Raw genomic sequence first — 26,161 nt, 5'->3', positions numbered from 1 at the left:
CATAAAAAATTTAGGGCAAGGCATGCAACATAATAAATAAATCCCAAAGGACAACACCTGATGACTTATATAATAAAATTGCCGCCTAGTAACGAAGGTCGGCAAGCCATATACGATACGTAACTTGATATCGGCCCTAAATATGAACCACAAGGGTTCTAAACGCTAAATAATGAATATCCACAATAACATATAAAAAACTTTTAACTAATAATAAAAATAATACACTTAGTAACACCGCGAGTGAAACTAAAAGCTCTCAAAACAGGAGTACCAACTGTAAGCGGAATCGAGCAAGACCGAGATGATCGAAGAGAATAAACTCCTATAATTTAAATATTAAACGATCTAGATTGCTCAAAACACAGCAAAACATAGCTTGGTACTTAACTTAGACGGTGTCTCCTGGGAAACCGATGAAGAAGCCATAATCCAGTGGAAAATAAGGCAAAATACGAGAGCACAAAAAAAAGCGGGTTACAACACAGGCGTGCTAAAAAGGAGTTGGGTTCTGAGCGGATGCAGAGTTGCTGGTGCCGAGTGAGGTTGAACGGCTCTCCTCTATTGGGGTCTTTGTCGTGGATGAATCTAAATAGTGCGGGACCTCTGGATTATACGCCCAATTTTATACCGACACCAATAGTTGAGCGAGCTAGTTAACCTAGCACTCCTTTACATTTTTTCTCTGGTATATTTAGCAGTAAATTACCTAAGAATAAGTGCTAATAGGAGCTTATTCACTGGCCGGCACAGGTTCAAGCCCAGAAATATTGGTTTGCTGACGAAATCGGATGCCGTATTTTAAGCTACAATTGAAATGAGTTTATACACAATATTTTTTGGTGTTATATTTAATTGACACTTTTTAAGGAACCAAAAATCTATATGTAAGTATTGTATAACACGAGAGAGAGAGAGAGAGAGAGAGAGAGAGAGAGAGAGAGAGAGAGAGAGAGAGAGAGAGAATAAGCTGTTGTAATCGAATGCTGTTTTTTTGTTTGTTTCTGGTATCACCGAAGCGAGGAATTGCTCACCACAACTATTATAAAACATACTAATTTCATTTTTAAACTCAGGTTACCAAACTTACTCTAAGATTTTATTGTTTAGAGAGAGAGAGAGAGAGAGAGAGAGAGAGAGAGAGAGAGAGAGAGAGAGAAATATAAACTCAGTTCATTAGAAATATAGTTTGTTTGTTCATCTGTCATTCCATCTTGTGTGTGACTGTCACAAACTCATCATGAACTGGATCATTCCTGCTTTGGATATTTCACGAGCTTGGAAAGAAACTGCGCATGTAAGAACATGACAAATAGGCTACTGCGTAGAATGGTAACAAATGGAAATAATTGGAACAGGCTAACTTATACTCCTGAAAACAATTAACAATACTAATATGAAAAATATAAGACATGAAGATCATATTATTTTGTAGAAATGATAGTTGAGAAAAAAAGGAATAAGTAAAAGACAAATCTCGTGTGTGAACAATTTGCATTACTGGTAAGTTTTCGCCTCGTTGTGGGTGAGACTTATGGTGAGAGGCTTTCTCTGTGATTTGAACGCTGACAACATAAGAAAAACAATAAAATATTCCTTACAGAATCATGAATAAGGAATAGAATCGCAAGTATTACGCTTGATGGTGAGCAGATATGGGAATAGACCAACACAGATCTTACATAATAAAAAATAAGGACTATAATCGCAAGTATTTTGGTTGGTGGTAGAATGATGTGCTGGTCCCAATGTCTCAATGTTGGGGGTGTAAAGGGGGTTTGATTAATGTCTTAGGTAGGGATTATTGCCATTTCCTAGAGAGATTGGTGTGATTACTGTATGGTAACAAAATAGCTCTTATATATTCAATAATAAAGGATAGAATCCCAAAAACTTTGTTGGTTGGCTGAAGATATGAAGGGAGGCCGATTTCAGGGAGATGATATTTTATTGAAATTTTCCAACTAGGAACTGTGTGTGATATACAACCATGGGCTATACTCTTTCGTAGCTTACCTTTTAATAATAATAATCCCATCCATCCATATACCAAGGCACTTCCCCCAATTTTGGGGGGTAGCCGACATCAACAAAGAAACAAAACAAAAAGGGGACTACTCTCTACGTTCCTCCAGCCTAACCAGGGACTCAGCCGAGTTTAGCTGGTACTGCTAGGGTGCCACAGCCCAACCTCCCACAATTCCACCACAGATGAAGCTTCCTAATGCTGAATCCCCTACTGCTGCTACCTCCGCGGTCATCTAAGGCACCGGAAGAAGCAGCAGGGCCTACCGGAACTGCGTCACAATCACTCGCCATTCATTCCTATTTCTAGCACGCTCTCTTGCCTCTCTCACATCTATCCTCCTATCACCCAGAGCTTTCTTCACACCATCCATCCACCCAAACCTTGGCCTTCCTCTTGTACTTCTCCCATCAACTCTTGCATTCATCACCTTCTTTAGCAGACAACCATTTTCCATTCTCTCAACATGGCCAAACCACCTCAACACATTCATATCCACTCTAGCCGCTAACTCATTTCTTACACCCGTTCTCACCCTCACCACTTCATTCCTAACCCTATCTACTCGAGATACACCAGCCATACTCCTTAGACACTTCATTTCAAACACATTCAATTTCTGTCTCTCCATCACTTTCATTCCCCACAACTCGTTCCATACATTACAGTTGGTACAATCACTTTCTCATATAGAACTCTCTTTACATTCATGCCCAACCCTCTATTTTTTACTACTCCCTTAACTGCCCCCCAACACTTTGCATCCTTCATTCACTCTCTGACGTACATCTGCTTCCACTCCACCATTTGCTGCAACAACAGACCCCAAGTACTTAAACTGATCCACCTCCTCAAGTAACTCTCCATTCAACATGACATTCAACCTTGCACCACCTTCCCTTCTCGTACATCTCATAACCTTACTCTTACCCACATTAACTCTCAACTTCCTTCTCTCACACACCCTTCCAAATTCTGTCACTAGTCGGTCAAGCTTCTCTTCTGTGTCTGCTACCAGTACAGTATCATCCGCAAACAACAACTGATTTACCTCCCATTCATGATCATTTTCGTCTACCAGTTTTAATCCCCGTCCAAGCACTCGAGCATTCACCTCTCTCACCACTCCATCAACATACAAGTTAAACAACCACGGCGACATCACACATACCTGTCTCAGCCCCACTCTCACTGGAAACCAATCGCTCACTTCATTTCCTATTCTAACACATGCTTTACTACCTTTGTAGAAACTTTTCACTGCTTGCAACAACCTTCCACCAACTCCATATAACCTCATCACATTCCACATTGCTTCCCTATCAACTCTATCATATGCTTTCTCCAGATCCATAAACGCAACATACACCTCCTTACCTTTTGCTAAATATTTCTCGCATATCTGCCTAACTGTAAAAATCTGATTCATACAACCCCTACCTCTTCTAAAACCACCCTGTACTTCCAAGATTGCATTCTCTGTTTTATCCTTAATCCTATTAATCATTACTCTACCATACACTTTTCCAACTACACTCAACAAACTAATACCTCTTGAATTACAACACTCATAATAATAATAGTAATAATAATAATAATAATAATGAAGATGAGGGATCCCGACATCACAATGTGTATTACCAGGCATGTTTTGATGTGACCTGACATCATCGTAGCGAAGGGGTTAAGCATGTCTCAGACCCAAGAATAATATCCCAAGACGCTGTTAGCATCAATACCAGGAACAAGTGTCAAAGCGTAAAGAAGAAAATATGCTGGAAAGCTATTAACTACCAAAATCTCCAGTCAATGGAATAATACCTATTCTCACTGATGGCTGCTACCAAAATGACTACAGTACTCAGTGACCAAGCAGAGGGGCGGGGCTTCCTCAATCTTAGCCATGTAATTATCAGCCCCCAGTTTAAACCTTGTTATAAAATTTTTAGCTGCTGTATTTCCTAGCTTTGCAGTTACCTCTATATATGGGATGAAGGTTTGTATTTGTGCTGGAATAAAAATGGTTTAAACTTTGCATTATTCTGTTCTTCTCGATGTTTCTTTCTTTTATTTTCTAACATTTACTTTGTAATCTTATATTTACTTGATACGTTAACAATTCAATTTATTTTCATCCATACATTATCTTCAAAGGGACCTAATCTTGATATTGCTAAAAATTATGTTAAAACAGCTTCATTTTAGTTGTGGCCAAATAACTCATTTTCTTTCCTGTTAAATCCTACATTTTATTCAAATAATGTATTAAACTTACCTTTAGGTAAAAGTGCACTATTGTCATTCAGAATGCTCATTATACCACCAGCTGGGAATCTGGTCTTAATACTAGCAACATCAATGTCAGTGTTATCGACTATAGCAGATAATTCATCAAGGAACTCCTCTGCACGCCCAGCATTCATATATGCATTGCACAACTTATTGTTGATTGACAGGTTTTTCTTCAGGTTCTGAAAATAGATTTGAAAACTACACCATACATATCATTGCTAATGCTTACTTTAGTATGATCACTGAGACAATGTTGACTTACACGGCAGCAAATATAATTATTGGATCACTTATTACTAGAGGGAACCTTGACAAAATTTCCATAGCAAAGTTTTTAAAAACAAGACATTCATTATTGGTTTAAATTTTCCTTTCATATCAAATGTATTACACACTAATTATCATTGTTTCGTTCCAATGTGCAATAAGGCCCAACAGGTAAAGCAGCCTTGAGTATGGAAAAGGACATACAAGGGCATAAAAAAAAATTTAGCTTTATATGCATATACAATAGAGAACCAGAGATCAGATGAATTTGAACCTGAAAAAAATTATTATTTGAAAGATATTTTGGATTTTTTTGAATTGTAGAATAAAAATAAAATATGACATCAAGAAAGTTTGCAAGAGCAATTTGTTATAATTTATATATTTAGCTAGGTATCATACCCTCTAAGAAAAAGGTTTTATAGTAGTGTACACTCAATTTTCATAGAGCTCTTTCCCAGTGCATATTTGCAGAACATTTCTATCAAACTTTGATTAATGTTTATTACTTTTGCGTATTTTGCTGTATGTTCATACAAAATGTGGATTAAAAAAATTAGTGATGGTGAAAATGTTGAAAAAAAATGTTGTGAACCACAATAAAATAAAAAAAGGAGATTTCTGGCATGACAGTGATGAACTTATGCTTAATCTAGCCATGCAATCTTCCAGTATTTCATAAATTATTATTGTTTTACTTCCATATACTATGCATATTATATAATGTACAGTGAGCCCTCGCTACTTCGCGGTTCGACCATCGCGGATTCACGACTTCGCGGACTTTTTTCATCCAATACGGCATCTGATTTCATCAGCAAACCACTATTTTTGGGGGAAACATCATTTTATTCTAGAAAATTGCTACTATTTAAATAGTTAATTGCACATTAAGAAAGCGTGTACTTTTGTTTTTAAATTTCGGGTGTGTTTTAAAAATCGGGTATTGTTGACTTATTTTTGTTTTACTTTTGGCTTTCAGATCAGCTGACGTCTAGCTGCCGGTCACAAGAATATGCGCGTACGAAGTATTGTTTATACCATTTCTTAACTTATTCAAACCATCTATACAGTTGATATTACATAAGCACCAATGTGTTATAACCTATCATATTTTTTTGTTTATTACATTTAAAACAACTCTCTCTCTCTCTCTCTCTGTAGGCTACTTTCTCTCTCTCTCTCTCTCTCTCTCTGGGCTACTTTTCTCTCTCTCTCTCTCTCTCTCTCTCTCTCTCTCTCTCTCTGGGCCTCTCTCTCTCTCTCTCTCTCTCTCTCTCTGGGCTCTCTTTCTCTCTCTCTGTGGGCTACTTTTCTCTCTCTCTCTTTGGGCTACTTCTCTCTCTCTCTCTCTCTCTCTCTCTGTGGGCTCTCTCTCTCTCTCTCTCTCTCTCTCTCTCTCTCTCTCTCTCTCTCTCTCTCTCTCTCTCTCTCTCTCTCTCTCTCTCTCTCTCTCTCTCTCGGCTACTTTTCACTACCTCTCATTCCTTCCCTCTATCTCACTAACAAATGAAATCTTTGTTGCTTCACAAAGTTTCATTTATATTGAAAATCAATCATGATTCAATTTTCCTTACTTTCTCCAATCTCGCACTATGTTACATCGAACGTTATAGCGGTAACTTAATTGTTCGACAACTTTAAAAATCAGCCTAGTACTTGCTTCTTCTCTTACTTTTTTTTTTTTTTTTAGTTGGTTTCATAATTGAGGGGGGTAGAAGTTGACTTATAACTGAAGTTAGTTAAAGTATTTTGGATATGGAATGGAGAATCAAATTTAGTATCAGTTTAGAATTATCGTAAATTATCATTCGGTCATTAGCGGCAGTTTGTTATTGTTGATTAAACGCCAAAAAAAAAAAGAAAAAAAAATTGTTTTCCTGCTTTGCTACGTATGTAGGATTTTATATAGATACGGTAAATAATATTTGTAATAGCATATTTACTAAAAGCTTTTAATATTATTTATCACTTTCATCATGCGCGTTTAATGCCTTCGTTTGTTTATTACGATCAAAGATGGAGCGTACAGTAAACGAATGGAAGGTTTCCGTTTCAGGCGGCGTCATAAAGAAAAACATTATATAAATGACATTCATTTAATTTATTTGGAAGTCCTTAGAAAAATTAAGTAAAACATTGGTAATAACAAAATCAACATATAATCAATACTTGGTAAGATTGCTGTCGATGCAAAAACTAACCTATACACAGATGTGTAAATGCGTCTGTTTCTTCATTATGATCAGAGATAAACGTAAACAAAACATTGGTTGTCTCTTTTCATCGTGCTTTTTGGCATGTTTAGGAAATGCATGATATAAAATTGCCTTTAATATTTGTGCCTGTTTTAGTTTAGGGTACTGTAGTACATGCATTACGTGTTCTGTACATTAAAGGGTAGTTTGTTAACAGTACTACGTAAAGGGAAGGTTTTAAAAGTCTGAATATTTAATAGATACGTAAATATGGTGTCCCTACTTCGCGGATTTTCAGCTATCGCGGCCGGGTTTGGAACCTATCTACCGCGATAAACGAGAGTTCACTGTAAGCTTTGTGTTTAAATGCCTTGTATAATGAGTGCTTTTTAAGGCCTAGAACAGAATAATCCCATTTATGTGACATTACTGTATTTTCTTTACATTATTTGTTTTTAAACAAAATTGGTTTTGAGTGGCCTTCTAGAATGAATTGATAGTAATAGCTATAAAAATAAAAGCAGAAAAACCTTTGAAATTGAATTTAATTTTGTCTGCTGAAACATCAGAAGCTTTGTGACCAAGTTTGAGCTCCAGTAGTTCCAATGATTCAACAATGTGAATACGACAATCATTCAATAATAATAGCTCTAAATACCTAATTAATTCGTTCTGGAGTGACTTTCGCGTCATGACTTTTTCATATAATGAGGGCAGTTTTATATGTAAATTGCATAATTCGTTCCAAGCGCTACAAAAACTTCACACTAAATCTTATAATACAGTCAGCTCTCCTTTGCGACAGTTAGGTTACAGACAAAAGTGCAATAAGGGAATTTTCGCAAATAAATGCTGTACTAGGGTGGGCTAAATCCTTATAAAAAAGTCACTGACCCTTGCCACCAGTGGGTAATAATACAATAGGTACAGTACTGTTCAGTATAATAGAGTTATACCTCTCTTCACGCTGACTTGGCTTCAGCCTTGCATCTCTCTACTTGGGTGTGTATCTCCCGCTTCTATCCTTTTTGAACAGAGCCACATTTTCATGTAAAAAAAAAAAATTAAAAACTGTATTTGTATATAGTAATACATACTGTACTCCTCGACATTGTTTATATTTACAGGAAGATGCACTGTAGATGTGTAATTCCCTACAGTACTGTACAAGAGATGACGCACCAGTTGTGTCATGCTTCAGACAGCAGCATAGAACTTGTAAGAAAATGGCCAGTGGTCTTTGTAAAGTACTGTATTACAGTAATGTATAATATTGTTTATTAACTACTGTATACTGTATAGTACTGTACATAACTTACATGTACTGTACTCTACAATATGTAAATACAGGCTACGTGTGGGGTGAGTTGTCAAACAGTGCGGGTCGTCGGAACGAAAAAAGCAAACACTTAACAGTACAGTTAAGCTAAACTGTAGTAATAGTACCATACATATATTACAGTAAGATACACTACAGTACCAGCAAGTGTTATATTAGATAGGAACAACAGTGTTTTGTTGTTATAAGTGTCCTGATGACTACTGTAGAGTTATGTGCTGTACTGTACCGTAGCCTTGCAATGTCCAGTACATAGTGTACACGTGTGCACATGTACTTTATAATTGCCGAAATATTTTTGTTCAATTACAAAATACTAATACTGTGATCAAAACCAAGTAAAAATAATATTAGGCGGTACTTAGTGTGTTAATCGATCGCACATATGCAATGGGCAGCAAGTTGGCAGGGTTAGGAGTTATCCCACCCTATGGCAGCAAGTATCAGTGGATTCTTGCTCTTCGGCCGTCTCTCTTACTTAAGTTCGTGAAGAGCAAGAGCCGACTGTAAACTACTTGTAAATGAAAACGGAGTATTTAGTGTTACTCCACTTCACAGAAATCGTCAAGGGTCACTCAGTAGTGATGCTGAGCAACAACTCGACTGTAGTGACATCGCCATTTCGCGGCGTCAGTGCATCACGGATTTTCAAAAATATTCATCAAATAGAAAATATGGAGCAAAAGTTACGCGGGCAGTAGCAGAAGGCAGGGAGAGTACATTAGAACATCAGGTATCAACACGGAGATGGCGCGCAACACAAAATCCACCTCTCCGATTCGCTGGCCATCTTGGCTCCAGAATCTCGCAAGCTGATTGGCCGAGCCACCGAGACGCTTTACCCAGCATCTCTCCCTGCCGTGTGCCCCACGAAGGGAGACCGCATTCATTGCTCTCTCTCGCTCGTGTTGCTTGATCTTGCCGCATGGAACTTTTAGCAGTTTTCTTGTGCTTTTTTAGTGCAAAATAGTGCTTGTGACACCCTTGAAAATGGCTCCTAAATATTCTCTACCCTCTACATCCTCTAGTGAACCCAAGAAGAAGAGAAAAATTATGACAGTGAATGAAAAGTGAAATTATTGGAAATGCTTAAGGCAGGCAGTAGCTATGCATCTGTTGCCTGCATTTACAGAGTGAATGAATCGACAGTTCGCTACATAAAAAAAGATCAAATGAAAATACATAAATCTGCCTCAATAACATTCTCCAAGGACACTAAGCGCGTTGTGACTCTTCCTAATAAGACAATTGTGCAAATGGAGAATGCTTTATCAATGTGGATATCGGACTGTTGGGAAAATAAGGTTAGTCTCGATACCAACATGTTTCGAACCAAAGCCAAAACCCTGTATGATAGCCTCGTTCCTGAAGGAGAATCGAACGAAGACAATGGTGATGACGACGACGAAGATGATGATCCTGCCCCAAGAGGAAAACGTGGTTTTGTTGCCAGCAAGGGCTGGTTCGAGAAATTCTAGAGGAGGTTTGGCCTTCACAGTGTTCCTTTCTATGGGGAGGCCGCCTTGGCAGACAAAGAGGCAGCTCTTCGTTACGTCAAGGATGAGTTCCCGAAATTAATTAAAGAAGGTGGCTATCTCCCGGAGCAAGTGTTCAATATGGATGAGACTGGTCTCTTCTGGAAGAGGATGCCATACCGGACGTTCCTTTACTAGGACGAAGTAAAGAAGCCAGGGTTGAAGGCCCACAAAGATCGCGTCACTCTCCTCGTGTGCGGGAATGCCGCGGGCTTCATGCTCAAGCCCGGCTTAATTTACAAGTCATTGAATCCCCGGGCTTTGAAAATAAAAACAAAGCCTTGCTGCCCGTCTACTGGATGAGTAATAAAAAGGCATGGATAACCAAAGCCCTCACACTCGACTGGTTCGTGAACTGTTTTATCAAGCAGGTGAAGCTGTACCTCGCGGAGAATCTGCTGCCCTTTAAGGTCCTCCTCTTGATGGACTGTGCGGGAGGACATGCGACGGATGTCCATTATGACGGGGTCCAAGTGGAGTTCCGGCCCACCAACACCACTTCCCTCATACAACCAATGGATCAGGGGGTCAATCGGGCCTTCAAGGCTTTCTACACAAGGTCCAAGATGGAGGGTCTCATCTCCATCGACGAAGGCGACGAGGACTTCAGCCTCAAGAGATATTGGCAGGAATAAAACATTGCAATGTGTCTGGCCAACATTCAGAAAGCTCTTAATGAGATGAAAGCACAAACACTGAATGCAAGTTGGAGAAAATTGTTGCCAGACATTCATGACTATGAGGGATTTACGCCAGACGAAGTTCACCACTCCGCTGTAGATGAGGCTGTGTGGCTGGCACGGTTATTAGCCACCGAAGGTTTCTCTGACATGACGACGGAAGACGTAAACTCACTGATCGAGTGCCACTCGGAGGCCCTAACCGACGAGGACCTTGTCGACATAAGATCAGCGAGTGAGGAAGAAGAGGAGGCAGCCGACGTCAGCGACGACGACGAAGCTGAAGAACATGGCCTTACCTTAGATAACCTGCAAGAGCTCTGCAGCATGGCACAGGCTATGCAACAAAGGGCGCAGGAAATTGACGATAATATGGTCAGAGCCATCGAATTTAGTAACCGTATTGACAGTGTAATGGTGTTGTACAAGAGCACCTTTGCTCAGATGAAAAAACGTCAACAACTTCCCATCACGATGTTCCTAGTGCACTAAAAACCTGAAGATGCATCAAATACGCCTCCTGCAGCTTCTCTGGCTTCCCACCGAGCAACTACGCCGTCTCCTGCAGTTTCTCAAGCTCTATCGGAAGCTGTCATTGACGATCCACTGCCTCTTATCAACTGACGATGAGGCGTCACCTGAGGAGCAGTAAAGCTCTCATTAACCTGTGCAGTAAATCATCTTCATCTTCTTCATCTCCATTATACTGCACAGGTGTTTCATCGTAATTTATCAAGATCATCATCATTGTTAGAGGTGAGTTACGTATCTTTTTATAAGAATAAGAGAGTTCTAAAACCATATCTATAAACACATACACTAATTATATCTACATACAGTATGTATGTACATGTACACTTGCACACTGTTTACATTATTCATACATTATGAATAAATGTAAATGTACATACAGTATATGTAATGTATTAAATACTGTATTTATATTACAGTATTTATACAGTACAGTACTTTATTTTATGTACAGTATATAATTTATATTATCAATATTCATTTACATGATTCTTTAATGTTCTAATGATAACATATGCATTTATAAGGTTAATATACACTTATTGTTATTATACATACATGTACATGTAAAAAAAAAATGTACATATACAAAAAATAGGATGGGAACCTACTTCGCGGTTTATCACCTATCGCGGTCAGTTCTAGTCCCCATTAACCGCAATATGTGAGAGATTACTGTACGTCAACAAGCAAGAAGGGTTCTGTCTCTCACCTCCTTTGCCAATGGGTGGAAGGGATGCAACATTGGTCTCAAATGAATGCCGTCCAACTCTCGTGTATTATTCTCCAGTCCTGGACCCAGTAGCAGTAATGGAAGATGCTTTCCAACACCCCTGGGATGTCTGAAAATCTAAGAGTAACACTAGTAGCGCCGAAGTGGCTATGTGGAGTTGTATCCAAATCTTCTACTATAAACCTGCTCATAGAAGTTCCAAGACAGCTTCCAGCATGCAGAAACTTTCTTTGACAAGCTCACATGAAAAAGGTCAACAAAGCAGTTCACTGCCTGTCTCTTCATGGCTAGAAGTTTTCCAGCATCTCCTCCAAATGAAGGGCTTTTAGAGACCGACTGTTAAACAACTATCAGGATACCTTCGCAGCAGTCTACCAGGCAAACTGGCCTTTTTTCTGTGATTTGTGCCATAGAAAAGACATTGCTCTACTCATGGATATATTTCCCATGACTGCAAACTTTTAGTTTTCCTACGGAAGAAAAACCTTCTCTCAGTCATGGCGGTGAAAGGTTATTGCTGAGCCTTGAGTCACGTGTTTACACTAAAGGGAATTGACCTCTCCTCCTTGAGGGTGTTCTCGGGTTTAATTTAAAGTTTTGAGCAATCTGTCCACCTTGGGAAATCAGACCCCCACCCCTTCGAGTGTGATAAAGGTTCTGAGGTCCCTGAAAAATGGCACATTATGAACCCTTCCATAAAGCTATGGACAGAGACCTAACGCTAAAGACAGTATTCCTCTTTGCCCTAGCATTATGTAAGTGACTGAATGAGCTTCATTGTCTATCTTATCATGTGTCCCATTCCAAGAGGAGGAAATATATTATGTAATTTTCATTTGTACCCTAGTTTGTAAATAAAACCCAAAATCAATCTATTAATGACAATCAGTTTGCCTCCTTCATTTCGTCACTCACGGAGGTAACTGATGATTCAGACAGTTTGCTAGTAAGTCCTATGAGGGCTGTCCGTCTTTATATAAAGAGAACTGCGCCTTGCTGTCCAGGTATCTCCAACCTGTTTGGCAATACCAAACAAAAGAAGAAGAAAGTAACTACGAACACAATCTCTTTCTCGTTATGTGAAACAATCATAAGAGCTTATAAATACCTGGGAGAAGCATCTAATGGAGCCCCTCCCAAAGCACATGACATCCGTGGTTTTGCTGCAACCTTAACATTCTGCAATAACCACTCTGTAGCACAGATACTTAGAGCTTGTGTTTGTAGAAAGACTACTTTTACTGCTCACTTCTTGAAGGACTGTTCACACAGATCCTTTGATACCTTCTCTTTAGGATTTGTTAGAGCTGCTCAACAGTTGGCAAGACTTATGCTCCTGCAGGAAAGCCAGTATAGTGTCATATCACTTAATTCTACAGTGTATGAGTTGAATGAATGAGATTTTCCTCTCTTGTGGCTGTCCCTCCTTTGGGAGTATGCCTGCAGATGGACACTCATGCAGGAAAGCACACCTCTGTGGTTTACGATTGTAATATATATATCTTTGAATTAAATATTTGAATGTTCTAACTAATTTAATCTTTTGTCAGGCTATGACTCTGTCACATATCGTTCTATCATGTCAAGCTAGAATGTCCTGGCCCTTGCCTCTCATCAGAGCCGGGCATAATCTTTTGGGTTAAGGGTCAGATAGGCACCCTATTTGTCACTTGGGGATTTCCTCACACCTGAGGAAGCCTCCCTAGTAAATGATGAGGGATTATATCCGCATAGGAACAAACTACATATTTTTCTTACCTATAAAAACCAGTCATTGATATGTATTGTCCCAACTAAAAGACAGTGTATGAACACAAATGCTAACATCAACTCATCGAAGTACTGGTGGGTCTATGACAGAACCATACAATGATGCCAAACCCACAATAAATTCTTTAAACCGCGCCAGAGCTAACCCAAAGACTCAGGTTTGTATAGCTAGGAAAAAATATAACTTTTTTTTTTATAAGGCCAATAACTTTTTTTTGTGGTAGGCCAGAAATTATAATCAATTATTCCTGGTTCAGCAAATTATTTCAGGCCTAAACAACCCTTTTCATACCCTAACCTAACTCCTCAAGTGGTATCTAGGGGCTTTAATGCATTTTTCAGTAAAGTCTAGAGATACATGGTATCTACCAGATCCTATTTATCATCACAGGGCCACAATTCTGTATTCACTTTGCCTATCAGCAGTGATAACATCAACCTCCCACTTTTCTAGCCAATCTTTTAGTCACCTAGAATTTGCAGGCAGTAAATTTAAATGGGAATTAGGATTCCTGCATTTTTTCTCTTGATACCGTAAATACTTCAAATACCTGAGCTCTACTTATATCGAACAGAGCATGCCAAAATGTTAGCTAATCTAAAATTCCTACTCTTGAGAAATAAAAACAGTTTACATAATACCCTTTCCACAGTTTGCCATTGTTCAGCAGGTGTAAAGGGGCCCGGCTGGTATGCCAATATATGGGGGTATAGGACAAAAAAAACAAATCCTGAAAAAATTGCAATGGAGAATACGTATACAAAATGTTTGTCAAAATTTCCATTACTTTCATAGTTACTGGGTAATTAGTAAAAGTAACTCGATAAACCAAAAACATTGATCCCTACAAGAAAATGCAGTATTTCTTATCGTAAATTTTGATAATTTTTACATTTTAATATAAAACAAATTGTGAGCAATGGCATTTGTATAGATTCCAAGAATTACACCCTTCGACTTTCAGTGGTAGCACAAACCTCAGAGAGAGTACATGCCTGAGTTTGACCTCTGATATTCACTCGCTTTTACGTCTTTTTCTGGGTTTCGGCAAGAATTTCATCATGTCGACGAGGAAAGACAATTTCAACATCACGCTAACATAAGGAAGAAGAAAATTTGCTCTAATAACAGTTCAGAGGTGGGTTATATGGGTGACATTAATGGAGTTAGTGGAGGAGAGAGATGATGAAGGAGCGACCGTCTCGCCTAAAGAAGCAAGATACTGGACAAAGGGATCTTCATTTATGATTAGATTATGATAAATGACTTTGTTACGGTTTATTGATCTCCAAAAAGGAACAAAAAATTCATAGTACTAATATTATTATTACTTGCTAAGCTACAACTCTAGTTGGAAAAGCAGAATGCTACAAGCCCACAGGCTCCAACAGGGAAAATAGCCCAGTGAGGAAAGGAAACAAGGAAAAATAAGATATTTCAAGAACAGTAACAACATTAAAATAAATATTTCCTATGTAAACTATAAAAAACTTTGAATGCCTATATCTCAAAATTATGTTTATTGACCTCCAAATTCTATCTTATCCCTTAGTTTTGAAGATGTAGCATTGAAATTTGATCTATAACTTAAAAAAACCATTATAAAACAATCAAATGTAGCCCTTTTTTCAAATTTTTGTTTCATGCCCCCCCACCCCCCTGGCATCGTAAAACCGAAGGTTAGAGGCAAAAATCCTATGCAGTTTGGAGATGTCCTTATTAAGTGATATGAATGTCAAAGTCCTATCCTTAAAAAAAGGCCAGCCCCCTTAAACAGGTTCCGGATTTCTGTATACAGCAGTATGATATTAACAGTTTCTGACCACAGATTTGTGGCACCTGTTGTTAGAGTTTCCAAGAAGGTTGCTCTACACAGCCAATACACACAACCAACATCTCTCAAAAGTTGATTCATTCAAACCCATCCATGCTACATTTGAACAAATAGAGACTACACACCCTACCTCACAAACAAAGGGTTTCTGAAACCTTCTAGACAGTCTATCATAGGCTCTAAAGGCAATCTAACATTATTCCCTTTAGGATATTGAATAAACTTACGTTGATTGGCAAAAGAAAAACAGGACAAAATAAAATACCTTTATTATTTTGAATCGTTGGCCATATCTGTTTCTGTATAGTATGGGCATCAATAATTGTACATAAACATAATATATCATGTATAACTCAAAGACTATAACGAACAGACTTACATAATAGACGAGCAGCAGGATACGCAGCGCAGCAACAAAAAACCAAATATAATGTTTTTCTTTTGCGTTAACTTCACTTTAATAAGTTTTGTTAATTGGCAAAAGAAAAACATGAATGACAAAACAAAATACCTTTATTTTGAATAGTTGCCCATAATTGTGAATTACAGTATTCAAAAATTCAAATAAAGAAATCAGAGTTTTTAACAGATAATAAATCATCAGTAAAATTCCTTGGAACTTGGCTGTGTACATTAAAAAAAATACTGTACTGGTTTTCCATCTACCTACTTTTTGTACCATATTAGGATCAAATCCTGCTAAGATAGCTTTGGTAGCACCAGAAGGTCAGAAAGTGTTTGCTGAGTAAACATTCCTGGGTAAACCTACTAAAGCAAAAGATTCATTTAATATATTAGTGATAGCCCAGCTAGATAGAGCACGCTGTAAATGAAGAGTTTTGAACACTACCTGACCCATCGACCATCACCGCCTTGGGGGAAATGTTCGAGAGCTGTAACATAGTAACAATAGCTAATAGACAAATACATTTTAATCTCAACTTTTTTACATCAATAGTGTGATTATCCCATTTAATGAAAAAATTTGAAATTTTGTCAAATGGCATAACACTGAAAATCATTCTCGGGGTTTTAGTACTTGAATTTACATACTTAACACTAACTGCTTGATAAACACATCATTAGTAATGTCAATGTTGTAATGTGCAGTATATACATGAGATAGTGAGGACCATATACAGTTAAGCATTGATGAAGGTCTGTCACTCTGATAAAATAGTTAATTAACATTCTGCCAATACACTAGAAGTGGAAGGTGAAAATCCTCCCCAAATTTATCACATAAATATCTAATTTTTCCAAGATACATATTATAATTGTTTATTGTTGATTTTGATTGCGCCCAACCAAAATTGTCTTGATGCTGCTTGAAGTGACCACCCCTGTTGAAGTGCCTGTTGTTTCCACAAACTCTCCAAGCAAACATTTTTCATTCGCAGTGGCTCTGGTATAGCAGGATTCAGTTGACTGCTTGCTTTCTTAGACACCATGACGGGTGGACATATTGACAACAGGGTTAGAGCTTTGAACCATGTCTGAGCTGACTACCATAGGGTTATTACCGTAGCCTGTGTTCTCTGACCTTCTATTACTGAAAGAACTTAAGTCTAAAAGTCCTATAGGTGAGATTTACAAAGTTGTTCACCCTTTCCCAATGATTTTGTGCCAGACCATCCAACTTCATACCATTTGGGTCCTTGAAGAAATCTTGTGTTGTACATCGGTCGTTGTGCAGATGTCGCAGAATCGAACCTGTCTATTGTGTGAGGTCCCCACATCGAGTCCAAAAACCGGAAGATTGGTCTTGAAAACATCCACTCGTGTTTGTCCAACATTCTTGATTGCATATCCTCCTGTATGTTTAGTTTGCCACTCAAATGACGAGTAATAATTGTTATATTATTTTGTATAGCCTCAGCCCATATTAACTTCGCAGTTTTTGTCAACTCCACTAATGAACCACCCATGTGATTGATGTACGCTACTGTATTGATGTTGTTTGATAAAAACCTTGAATTGTTTTTCCTTTTAGACTGGGAAGAAAGGCTCTTACACTTAGAAGAACTGCCCTCAACTCTCTTACACATTAGTGTTGGTGAGACATCTCTGGGTCTCAGAAACCCTGAGTTGTCTGTTCTTTGCTATGCCCTCCACAGCCAAGTTGGGATGCATGCGTCACCAGCTGGCCGTCGACTCCTGAGGGTATTATTACTTTCCCGTTCCATTTTGCTAATAATTCATACCACCAAAACTCACAAGAGATCTTTCTTGGCACATGAGTCCAGTTCAAGTTGAGATTCCCATGTATTTTTTAGTTTGATCAACATGTACACATTTCTTAGCATTAATCTGCCTGGCAACACTTCTTTACATATAAAGTTGTACTGGCCAGCAATTTTTGACAAAACTCTAGCAGACACTGACTTTTGAGTTAACACCCTTTTAATGTCTTTCCTAACTTCAGAAATCTCAGGATCTAGAACCGCCTCCCAAAACGCGTTCATATCGGTCGCAAGAAACCGATATTAAAGCTAGGCTTGTTGAAAAGAAGCATCAACAACGTGAACCTCATGCTGTGAGGTTAAGACCTGATCGTATATAATCAGCGAGTGTTCAACAAACTTAAAGCCAAAGCTTGACACAAGGGAGCGTTAGCTGCGAGGCCAGGCAGACGCAAAGGAGAGACAATAGTCTGTATATACTGCTGTGAGAAAAAGGACTTGACTGTATGCGTCTAACGTGCTTGCATTGCCGAAAGGTGTTAGCGTGCTGTATGCGTTCACCTTGTCGTATGGATACAGCACTCTGTGTGTGTCCCGCTTGTTGTAAATCTACAGCGTGCTGCGTGGAGGCGACAGCATAGCGTCCGGTCATTGACGGAAAGACATAACTGTTTGCCGAGAGTTGTCTGCGTGGAGCATGCGTCCGCATGAGTGATAGTCGCGCATCCCGCAGACCGCGAAAATGGGACAACTTGTTGGAAGGATCAACTTTGACTGTCAGCGTCCAACATACGACCAGACTGGCGTCTGCGACTGCGTGAGGGAGAGACCAGAACTTGCGTCTGTGTCTGTGTGACGTCTGCCGTAAGAGAGAGACCAGACTGCTACAAGCACCCGCTCTAACGCTTCTCGTAACACGAGCATATCTCTGCGAGGAAGCGTTACTAAGCATAGGAGAACTATTCCTTCTGACACTAACACACAACCATTTCTTTGATCTATGGTAGTCCTTAGACTCTTTTAGGAGAAAATTTTCTCCACCCCGAGAATCGTAAATGCTAAACACAGATGGAATAGACCTCTTTTAGCTCAAACCAAATCTACACTCGCGGGGTAGGGAGTGTGCCAACTCAAGCGTGGGCGAAGGCCGGGGAGAGAACATCAACTGCAGTTCTGTGAGAGACATGGGAGAGTCCCTATGATATTTCAAGCGCGCCTTGTGCGCGAACTGAACGTATCCAATGCTGTGAGATACCGTCAACAGTAGTCGCTAGACCTCAGAAGAAAGTAATAGACATTTCCCCAAACTGGGGGAGGAGAAGAAGTGTGAACAGAAGCAAACTGAGCACCTTTTCCCCCGAAGAACTGTGTGTCTTACACGATTCTGGTGCTGACACGTCGCCTTCTTCTGAAAAGAAAATTAGTTACTGCAGGATAAGTTATTAGAAAACATACGACTCCTGAAAGGTCTTGGACATATTGTTTGGTGACTACCAAGTCTAAGTTTTGCATCCTTCGATGAGGACAAAGTCTTTCCTCCCTGAAAGTGCGTCAGATTCCAGAGGAAGAGCTAGGATTGTATGTGACTTGTCAGACTTCCGCTTCTCTCGCGGAAGAAAAAACACACCCGATTGCTTCCTGTTTAAGTGTCAAAACACGCCTGCTGCGAGGGTAAGTTCTGTTCGCGTGCATACATGACGAGTAACTTCCTAGTCTGGTAGACAGGGAAAACGTAGAACGTCATTTTCGTCACGGGAACTGCATTCTAATACGCAAGACATTCCAACTTTGCTCTTTTCAAGATATTATGTCACATGGTTGTGATGTCATAGCTCAACAATCGTAGGCGAAGAAAAGAGCATTACTTCATCATCCCAAAGTGGAGAAGGAACGTCTTGGACTGCATCAACAATATCGCTCGAAGGAACAAATGTTTAATGCACGAGGTCCGCGAAGCCCCTCAGCCTACCGACCTTCCTTCTCCCAACGGTTGGAACGTAAGGAAGAGGTATAGGACTAGGGGCACGGTGAACACAAACAAACACCTCCTCCAGAGCACTGCGCTATGTTTACGAGTCACTAACAAGAGGGGTTTAAAAACATAATACATTAAATCATAAAAGATCTGCCCATGGTGGGAGATATACTTTTACGTTCTATTCTCATAAAGGCCTTAATACCCTTTCTATTGTTGCAGCTGCTAGCGGTGCAACAATTTCTACAGTAAGGTTCGTTATTTTTCTGAGAATGATTCAATGTTAATTTATTTATTCATTTTACCATTAATTTACTGGGCCATCGTTCCCTAAAGGAGCCCTTTGGGTTAAAGCATCTTGCTTTCCCAATTAGGGTTGCAGCTGGCTAGTAATAAAACTAAAATGAAATAAATAGCGACACCAACTCAACTAGCGAAAACTCTGAAGTCGGAACGAGGAGTAGCAGATAAGAAATATGAGGGAAACTCTAGAAAAATTTTCATGAGTTTCTGAAAGTTATTCCCTTCCTTTTACAATCTCTATCCTAGGAAGAGAAGTCTTGATTCTTGGGAATCCACTCCTTATGATTCTGAATTCAGACCTCAATACTTAGAGGTTTTAATTCTAGTTCTCCCAAACAAGAGTTAGCCCAGCAGGCCTTGGTCCAAAAATATAATATCTTTCTGGTTAAGATTTATTTCTTAATATAGTGCCTGGAGCAACAATAACTCAACACTAGATGGTCATGGTCAGGTAGACATCAAAGTTTATTGTCGTAGGTAGCGAAGCGTCCACCCCGACGCTGAAGCGTCCACACTGATGCTGAAGCGTCCATACTGGCGCTGAAGCGTCCACACTGACGCTGAAAGCGTCCACACTGACGCTGAAGCGTCCACACTGACGTGGCGCTTTGCTCCATTCTGTTGATGTTCCGCTTCCGTTGCCGCACCGTTCCGATGACGCTTCGCCGGCTCTGCTGCCTGGCAAACGTTGGTGCGTTTGGATAGACTGATACTAGGCGCTACGAGCACTCGGTTTGCGTTGAGCAGGTAATCGAAGTAATGCACCCACTTTCTCCCACCATTGAACATTTCGGTTGGTAGGCCGCCTGTGCGACAACGAGTCTTCACCGTTAAAGACACGTCGCCTGTGCGACCGTGTCAAAGACCGGAATCGAGACACCCAACCGCACTGTTAACGGCAGGCTGAAAAGACTGCATAAACGAAGATAGATGCTGTTTCATGCCTAACTGCAAAGATCAAGAATCAACCTTAGGCGAAACGTATTCAGCATTATCTTCATCGATCCATAGCGCTTGCCACTGTCGAGAGACGACACCCATCAGGTGGAGGTGGCGGCACTGCATCCGCGCCGCATGAAACGTAACACATGCAGAACTAATCTAATTTTATTTTCAGCTTAGCCTTTGAAAACACTAATTCCTCGCTTTATCTATAGCGAGGGTGAGCGTTCTGGTGATGGACAGAAAACGCTCGAGAGGACTTCAGTTCGGGTCTTAAAAGACTGTAACGCCTGGTTACCCTCTCGATTCCTTTCGCCGTTCGACTTAACTTCTCCCTTGGTTCCAGGAGCTCGACAGAGGTCTAAGGCTAGAATAACGACAAGTCCGAATACAGTGAAACCTCGTTTATCGCGGTAGATAGGTTTCAGACCCGACCGCGATAGGTGAAAATCCGCGAAGTAGTGACACCATATTTACCTATTTATTTAACATGTATATTCAGACTTTTAAAACCTTCCCTTGTACGTAGTACTGTTAACAAACTACCCTTTAATGTACAGAACACTTAATGCATGTACTACAGTACCCTAAACTAAAACAGGCACAAATATTAAAGGTGATATTATATCATGCGTTTCCTAAACACGCCAAAAAGCACGATAAAAAATGGCAACCAATGTTTTGTTTACGTTTCTCTGATCATAATGAAGAAACAAACGCATTTAGTGTACACATCTGTGTATAGGTTAGTTTTTGCATCGATTATATTGATTATACAGTATATTGATTTTGTTATTACCAATGTTTTACTTAATTTTTCTTAGGACTTCCAAATGAAATGTTTTTCTTTATGACGCCACCTGAAACGACGGCGTCATAAAGTATGCTCAGTAAACAAAGAAGGCATTTAACGCGCATGATGAAAGTGATAAATAATGATATTTACAGTAAAAGCTTTCGGAAAATGTTATTACAAATATTATTTCCCGTATCTATATAAAATCATACAGTACATACTGTACGTAGCAAAGCAGGAAAATAATTTACGAGAGAGAGAGAGAGAGAGAGAGAGAGAGAGAGAGAGAGAGAGAGAGAGAGAGAGAGAGAGAGAGATCGTTTTACGTACGTAAATGTAAATTTTAAACAAAAAAAATATGATAGGTTACAACATGTATATTCTTCAGACTTTTAAAACCTTCCCTTTAACTTAATGCATACAGTACTAAACTAAAACAGGCACAAATATTAAAATGTTAGAATATTAAAGTAAAAAATAAAGATTGTTACTGTACTCACCACGAAAGAAGTTCAAGAAAAACTTGAATGATGATGGCGATGAATTTGCTGCACAGTAGAAATGATGATGATGAAGCTGATGATGTCTTCGACTGAGCAGCCAATGATAGTATTTTACGTCTCTTCAGACGGAGGTGTCTTTTCCTGGGACACCTCTTCAAGTTCTTCCTGGGACACTTCTTTAATTTCTTCCGAGGGCATAGTAGCACGAGGAACTGGCTCTTTTTTGCGAGGCTGGAAGAACATTGTGATCGGAAGTTGCTGCCGCTGCTTCTTTTTTCGCTCGAAGAGCATCCTGTAGGGAGTCATGATGTCATCGATCTTGTTGCAGAATTCCACAGAACGAACCATATCCTCGTCCCACTCTTGCGACATTTCTTTCACCTCCTTCGCAAGGTTGCAGAGCTTGGCAAGCCGATCTAATGTTAAGCCCGTTTCTTCGACAATTTCTTGGATCTCTTCCTGTGTTTCACTGTCTTCTTCACTGGCCGATTTCGTCATGTCTTCGAGGTCTGCGGCCGCGTAACTTCTACCGTCTTTTAACATATCGAGAAGCGTCACCTTCTCAGCAATCGTCATCATCCTTTGGTGGCGTTTAGGTTCACTACCAGCCTTAGTAGAAGCAGAACGCTTGGGAGCCATTTTACAGTAGGATTTAACAGAAAGTTCAACAAAAAGTTCAACTTATGACAGTCACGCACAGCACAGATTAAAGTTCACAATAACTTAACAACGTCTACACAGCGATACGGCAGGAGAGAAAGTGACCGCGAAAAGATGCTGAAAGTTGGAGATGCGGGCAAAACACCAATCACAGGCTAGATAACAAAACTTGGGTTCTGATTCGTCATCTATCAGCGCTTGAACCAATCACAACCCGTCTTATATGCTACGTAGGTTACCAATTCAAAGTACAAGATACCCTACGTATACTGTACAGTAATAATAATAATAATAAATAATGATAATAATGATAATAATAATAACAATGATAATAATAACAATGATAACAATAATAATAATAACAATAATAATTTTAATAACAACAACAACAATAATAATAACAATAATAATAATACAGCTTTACGTACGCTATTTTACGCTTGTTTTGTTGTAGGATGTGTCTCTCTCTCTCTCTCGTACGCTTATTCGAGATGTGATTTTTGCAACAAAGAATATTATTGGATGCAGTACTACATACGTATACATACAAAAGATTCATGGAAAAGAAGCACATCCATTACATTTGTAGTACAGTAGTAGCCATCAGCAGCCTTACACCATTCTAATATGGTATGACTGCATCTGATTTGCGTTTCATGTTCGATTTAATTTTACTACGTACTGTATACAGTACTGAATTATCGTATGATCACATTCTCTTTTCGTGTTTTATTTCTTTCTGTGCTGAATTATATGTCATATGTAATGCAATGAACAATCAGTAAGAGCAGATATTACTAATTACAGTATTAATGGAATTATAGGTAACGAAATATCGTATTTGGGGTCTTCAGATATCGCGGTATTTTCGAAATTTCCGGAAAATCCGCGATAAGTATATATATATGGGTTATGAAAAAAAAAACCCGCGAAGTGGTGAATCCGCGATGGTCGAACTGCGAAGTAGCGAGGGCTCACTGTAGAAGCACTCTCCACTGAATAAAATTCACTGCACAATTTATCACTAAAAAATTTGCACTTTACTCTTTGGCTCAAAGATAGTTTCATAATTACCTGAAAACCAAAGTATACGCCCTCTCAAACGAAATTAACTCCGTAGGTTGAGACTTATAATTTTGTCACTGGACAATAGTCTGTTTATACTGTTTGAATGGGAATGCAAAAGTACCGAATCCCATACAAATGTAACAAAACATTAAATATCAAATATTACCTTAATAGATATAATATTAATAAATTAAAATAAACCCTTAAATTAAGGGGTTCCAATACAAGACGAATCATCACTCACACCATTGGAACATCTATAAATAATATACGAACAATTTTAGTATTCCAAAAACCACCAAGGCAACAACGATACATAGAATCGTGCGCTACATCGACTGTAAAGAATACTGCATCTTATAAAATAAACTGAACTGTAACTTCCTTTAATCTCTGACTAAGGAAAAAATACTGAAAGGACCAATTAATTGCAAAATAAAATGTTCCTTTTATATAGTACAACTTAAAACTTAAGAAGTAAGAAGAATGTACTATTTATAAAATCGCTACAATATATTGTAATATCGTAACAATACTGACTACTGCGTAACAAAAATAAACTGAACGCTAGTTAATCTTTGCAAACAGATCGAAGATTATCTAAAGAAAACTATTAAAAGGATAAAATTTTCTCAAAACAATTCTTTTAATTAATTTATAACTTAATACTTTGAAAGCAAATTCACTTATATTCTTGTAAAAAGCAAGACAGACTTTTAGCCTACGGAAGAGGCTGTGACGTCATCAATGGACGAAATGTTTACATTTCGCCCCTATGCTTTCGTGAGGTTTAAAATAGGTTGAAAAACCTTCCAACCCTACCTTTTAAGTTATAAATACGTGATCACAGATCAAATAAAACAAATATGCGAAAGCCAAAACTCAAAAACGTTAATACATCACCAAATAACGTCCAAACAGAGTAAGAAAACGAGAGAATTTCCAATAGAACAGCCAGCTATGGCCGACAGGAAAAATCTGAATTAGTTGAGTAGAGTTCTACCTGTAGTACCGCGAGGGCGCTGGGGTACACCTGGCATATCTGCGCTAAGCCGCGAGATTTTGAATTTCCTGCCGAGGGCATCAGGGACTTTAGCCAATGTAGTCATTATATAACCAGCGGGTAAGTTTTATATTTAAAAATAAGCAGTTATCTGTTCATCTTGCCTGATACCAGACTTTGAGGTGCTAACACGTAATTCTTGTGGTGTTTTCATACCAAACACTTTGTCCTTTCTTGCTTGATATTCATCTTGAATACTACACTGATTATCTCTAGCTACTGTAGCCTGAGATATATTTCCAGCTGTTCCATTAGAGGTAGAAGGGCCAGTATTCCTTGTTACAGATGGCAACTTTGCTCCACCATGATAGTCATGCACGAAAACATCTTCCCTAGACGCATCACTATCAAACCCACATTTGGATCTTGTACCACTGTTTTCATGTATTTTTCACTTTCTACAGATTCTAGACTACTACTGTCCTTTTGTCCTTCTTCCCCTACTGTGAGTGTCGTCAGAATGGATTTTAATAATAAATTCTTCAAGAGAAGCCTGAATGCATAGCGATGCCCTACTATAACGAACAGACTGACATAATAGATGCACAGCGGGATGCGCTGCGCATCTCCAACAAACCAAATATAATGTTTTTCTTTTGCCTTAACTTCACATGGAATGTTTATATTGACTGGTGCAAAACTAAGAATTATGTTAATGACTAGGCCTAGCTTGTATATTGTTAACTTTATGATAAACAATCAATTGCAGGCATTAAGGGATTTATATTTAGACAAGCATAATTCTGCACAAAAGCATAAGGGATTAGATGGGATCTTTCTATAAAATTTGGTTGTGGTTTTACAGTATTTAAAAGGTATTACAGTATATATATCTTTAAACTTACAACTCATATAATTAATTTTAAATAGCTACCTATTTTATGTATTAATTCCAAATTTTGAACAGTTGAAATATTATCTTAAAGATCTCAAAGCTGAAATATTATCTTAAAGATCTCAAAGCTAAAACATTTTTTCCTGTTGTCTTTACCTTTAACTAAAAACATAAGAGGGCTACAAACACTGTCTGTCTGAATAACCTTTGGGGAACATCAAGATGATTTTGTTTCTTTAGTTTTACTCCTTTTTTTCATATAACTTCTGAAAATGGATCAATTATTTCACCAGAAATAGGTTTATTTATTCAACAAGTGTCTTTCGGTACCATTTGCACAAAATTTTAGTTGTTAAGAGATAGCATCCCTATTGTGTTTTGAGGGATTAAGGTATCTAATCACTCTATGACCAAATCTGCGGTATCATTCACAATCGCAGTAGCTCACAAAGAATTGAATGTAAATCTAATAATAGGATTGAAAATAAAGGTACAAAATTTGAGCAGGCCATCAACTTCTCTTTAATTTTCTAGATACCTTTCTTTGGAAAGAGTTTAAACAGAAGCTCATTAGCATACCAAGAAGGATTTTGCTACACATTATCTTGAAGAATCATGTGTGCTTAT

At 38.7% G+C, this 26,161-nt stretch overlaps 1 protein-coding gene across 1 annotated transcript in view; it reads right to left on the bottom strand.

The window, feature by feature from the left end:
• Window positions 1–26,161, bottom strand: part of LOC137652976 (leucine-rich PPR motif-containing protein, mitochondrial-like) — a 438,837-nt gene that overhangs the window by 19,460 nt on the left and 393,216 nt on the right. The window contains 1 exon segment of the mRNA XM_068386371.1: window positions 4,302–4,497. Within this exon segment, the coding sequence (XP_068242472.1) occupies window positions 4,302–4,497 (196 nt within the window).

This window comes from Palaemon carinicauda, chromosome 1 (genome assembly GCF_036898095.1).
Source record: "Palaemon carinicauda isolate YSFRI2023 chromosome 1, ASM3689809v2, whole genome shotgun sequence".
In the NCBI taxonomy this organism is placed as follows: domain Eukaryota; kingdom Metazoa; phylum Arthropoda; class Malacostraca; order Decapoda; family Palaemonidae; genus Palaemon; species Palaemon carinicauda.
Note: the sequence above shows the minus strand (reverse complement) of the source record. Positions and strands in the feature narration are given on the sequence as shown.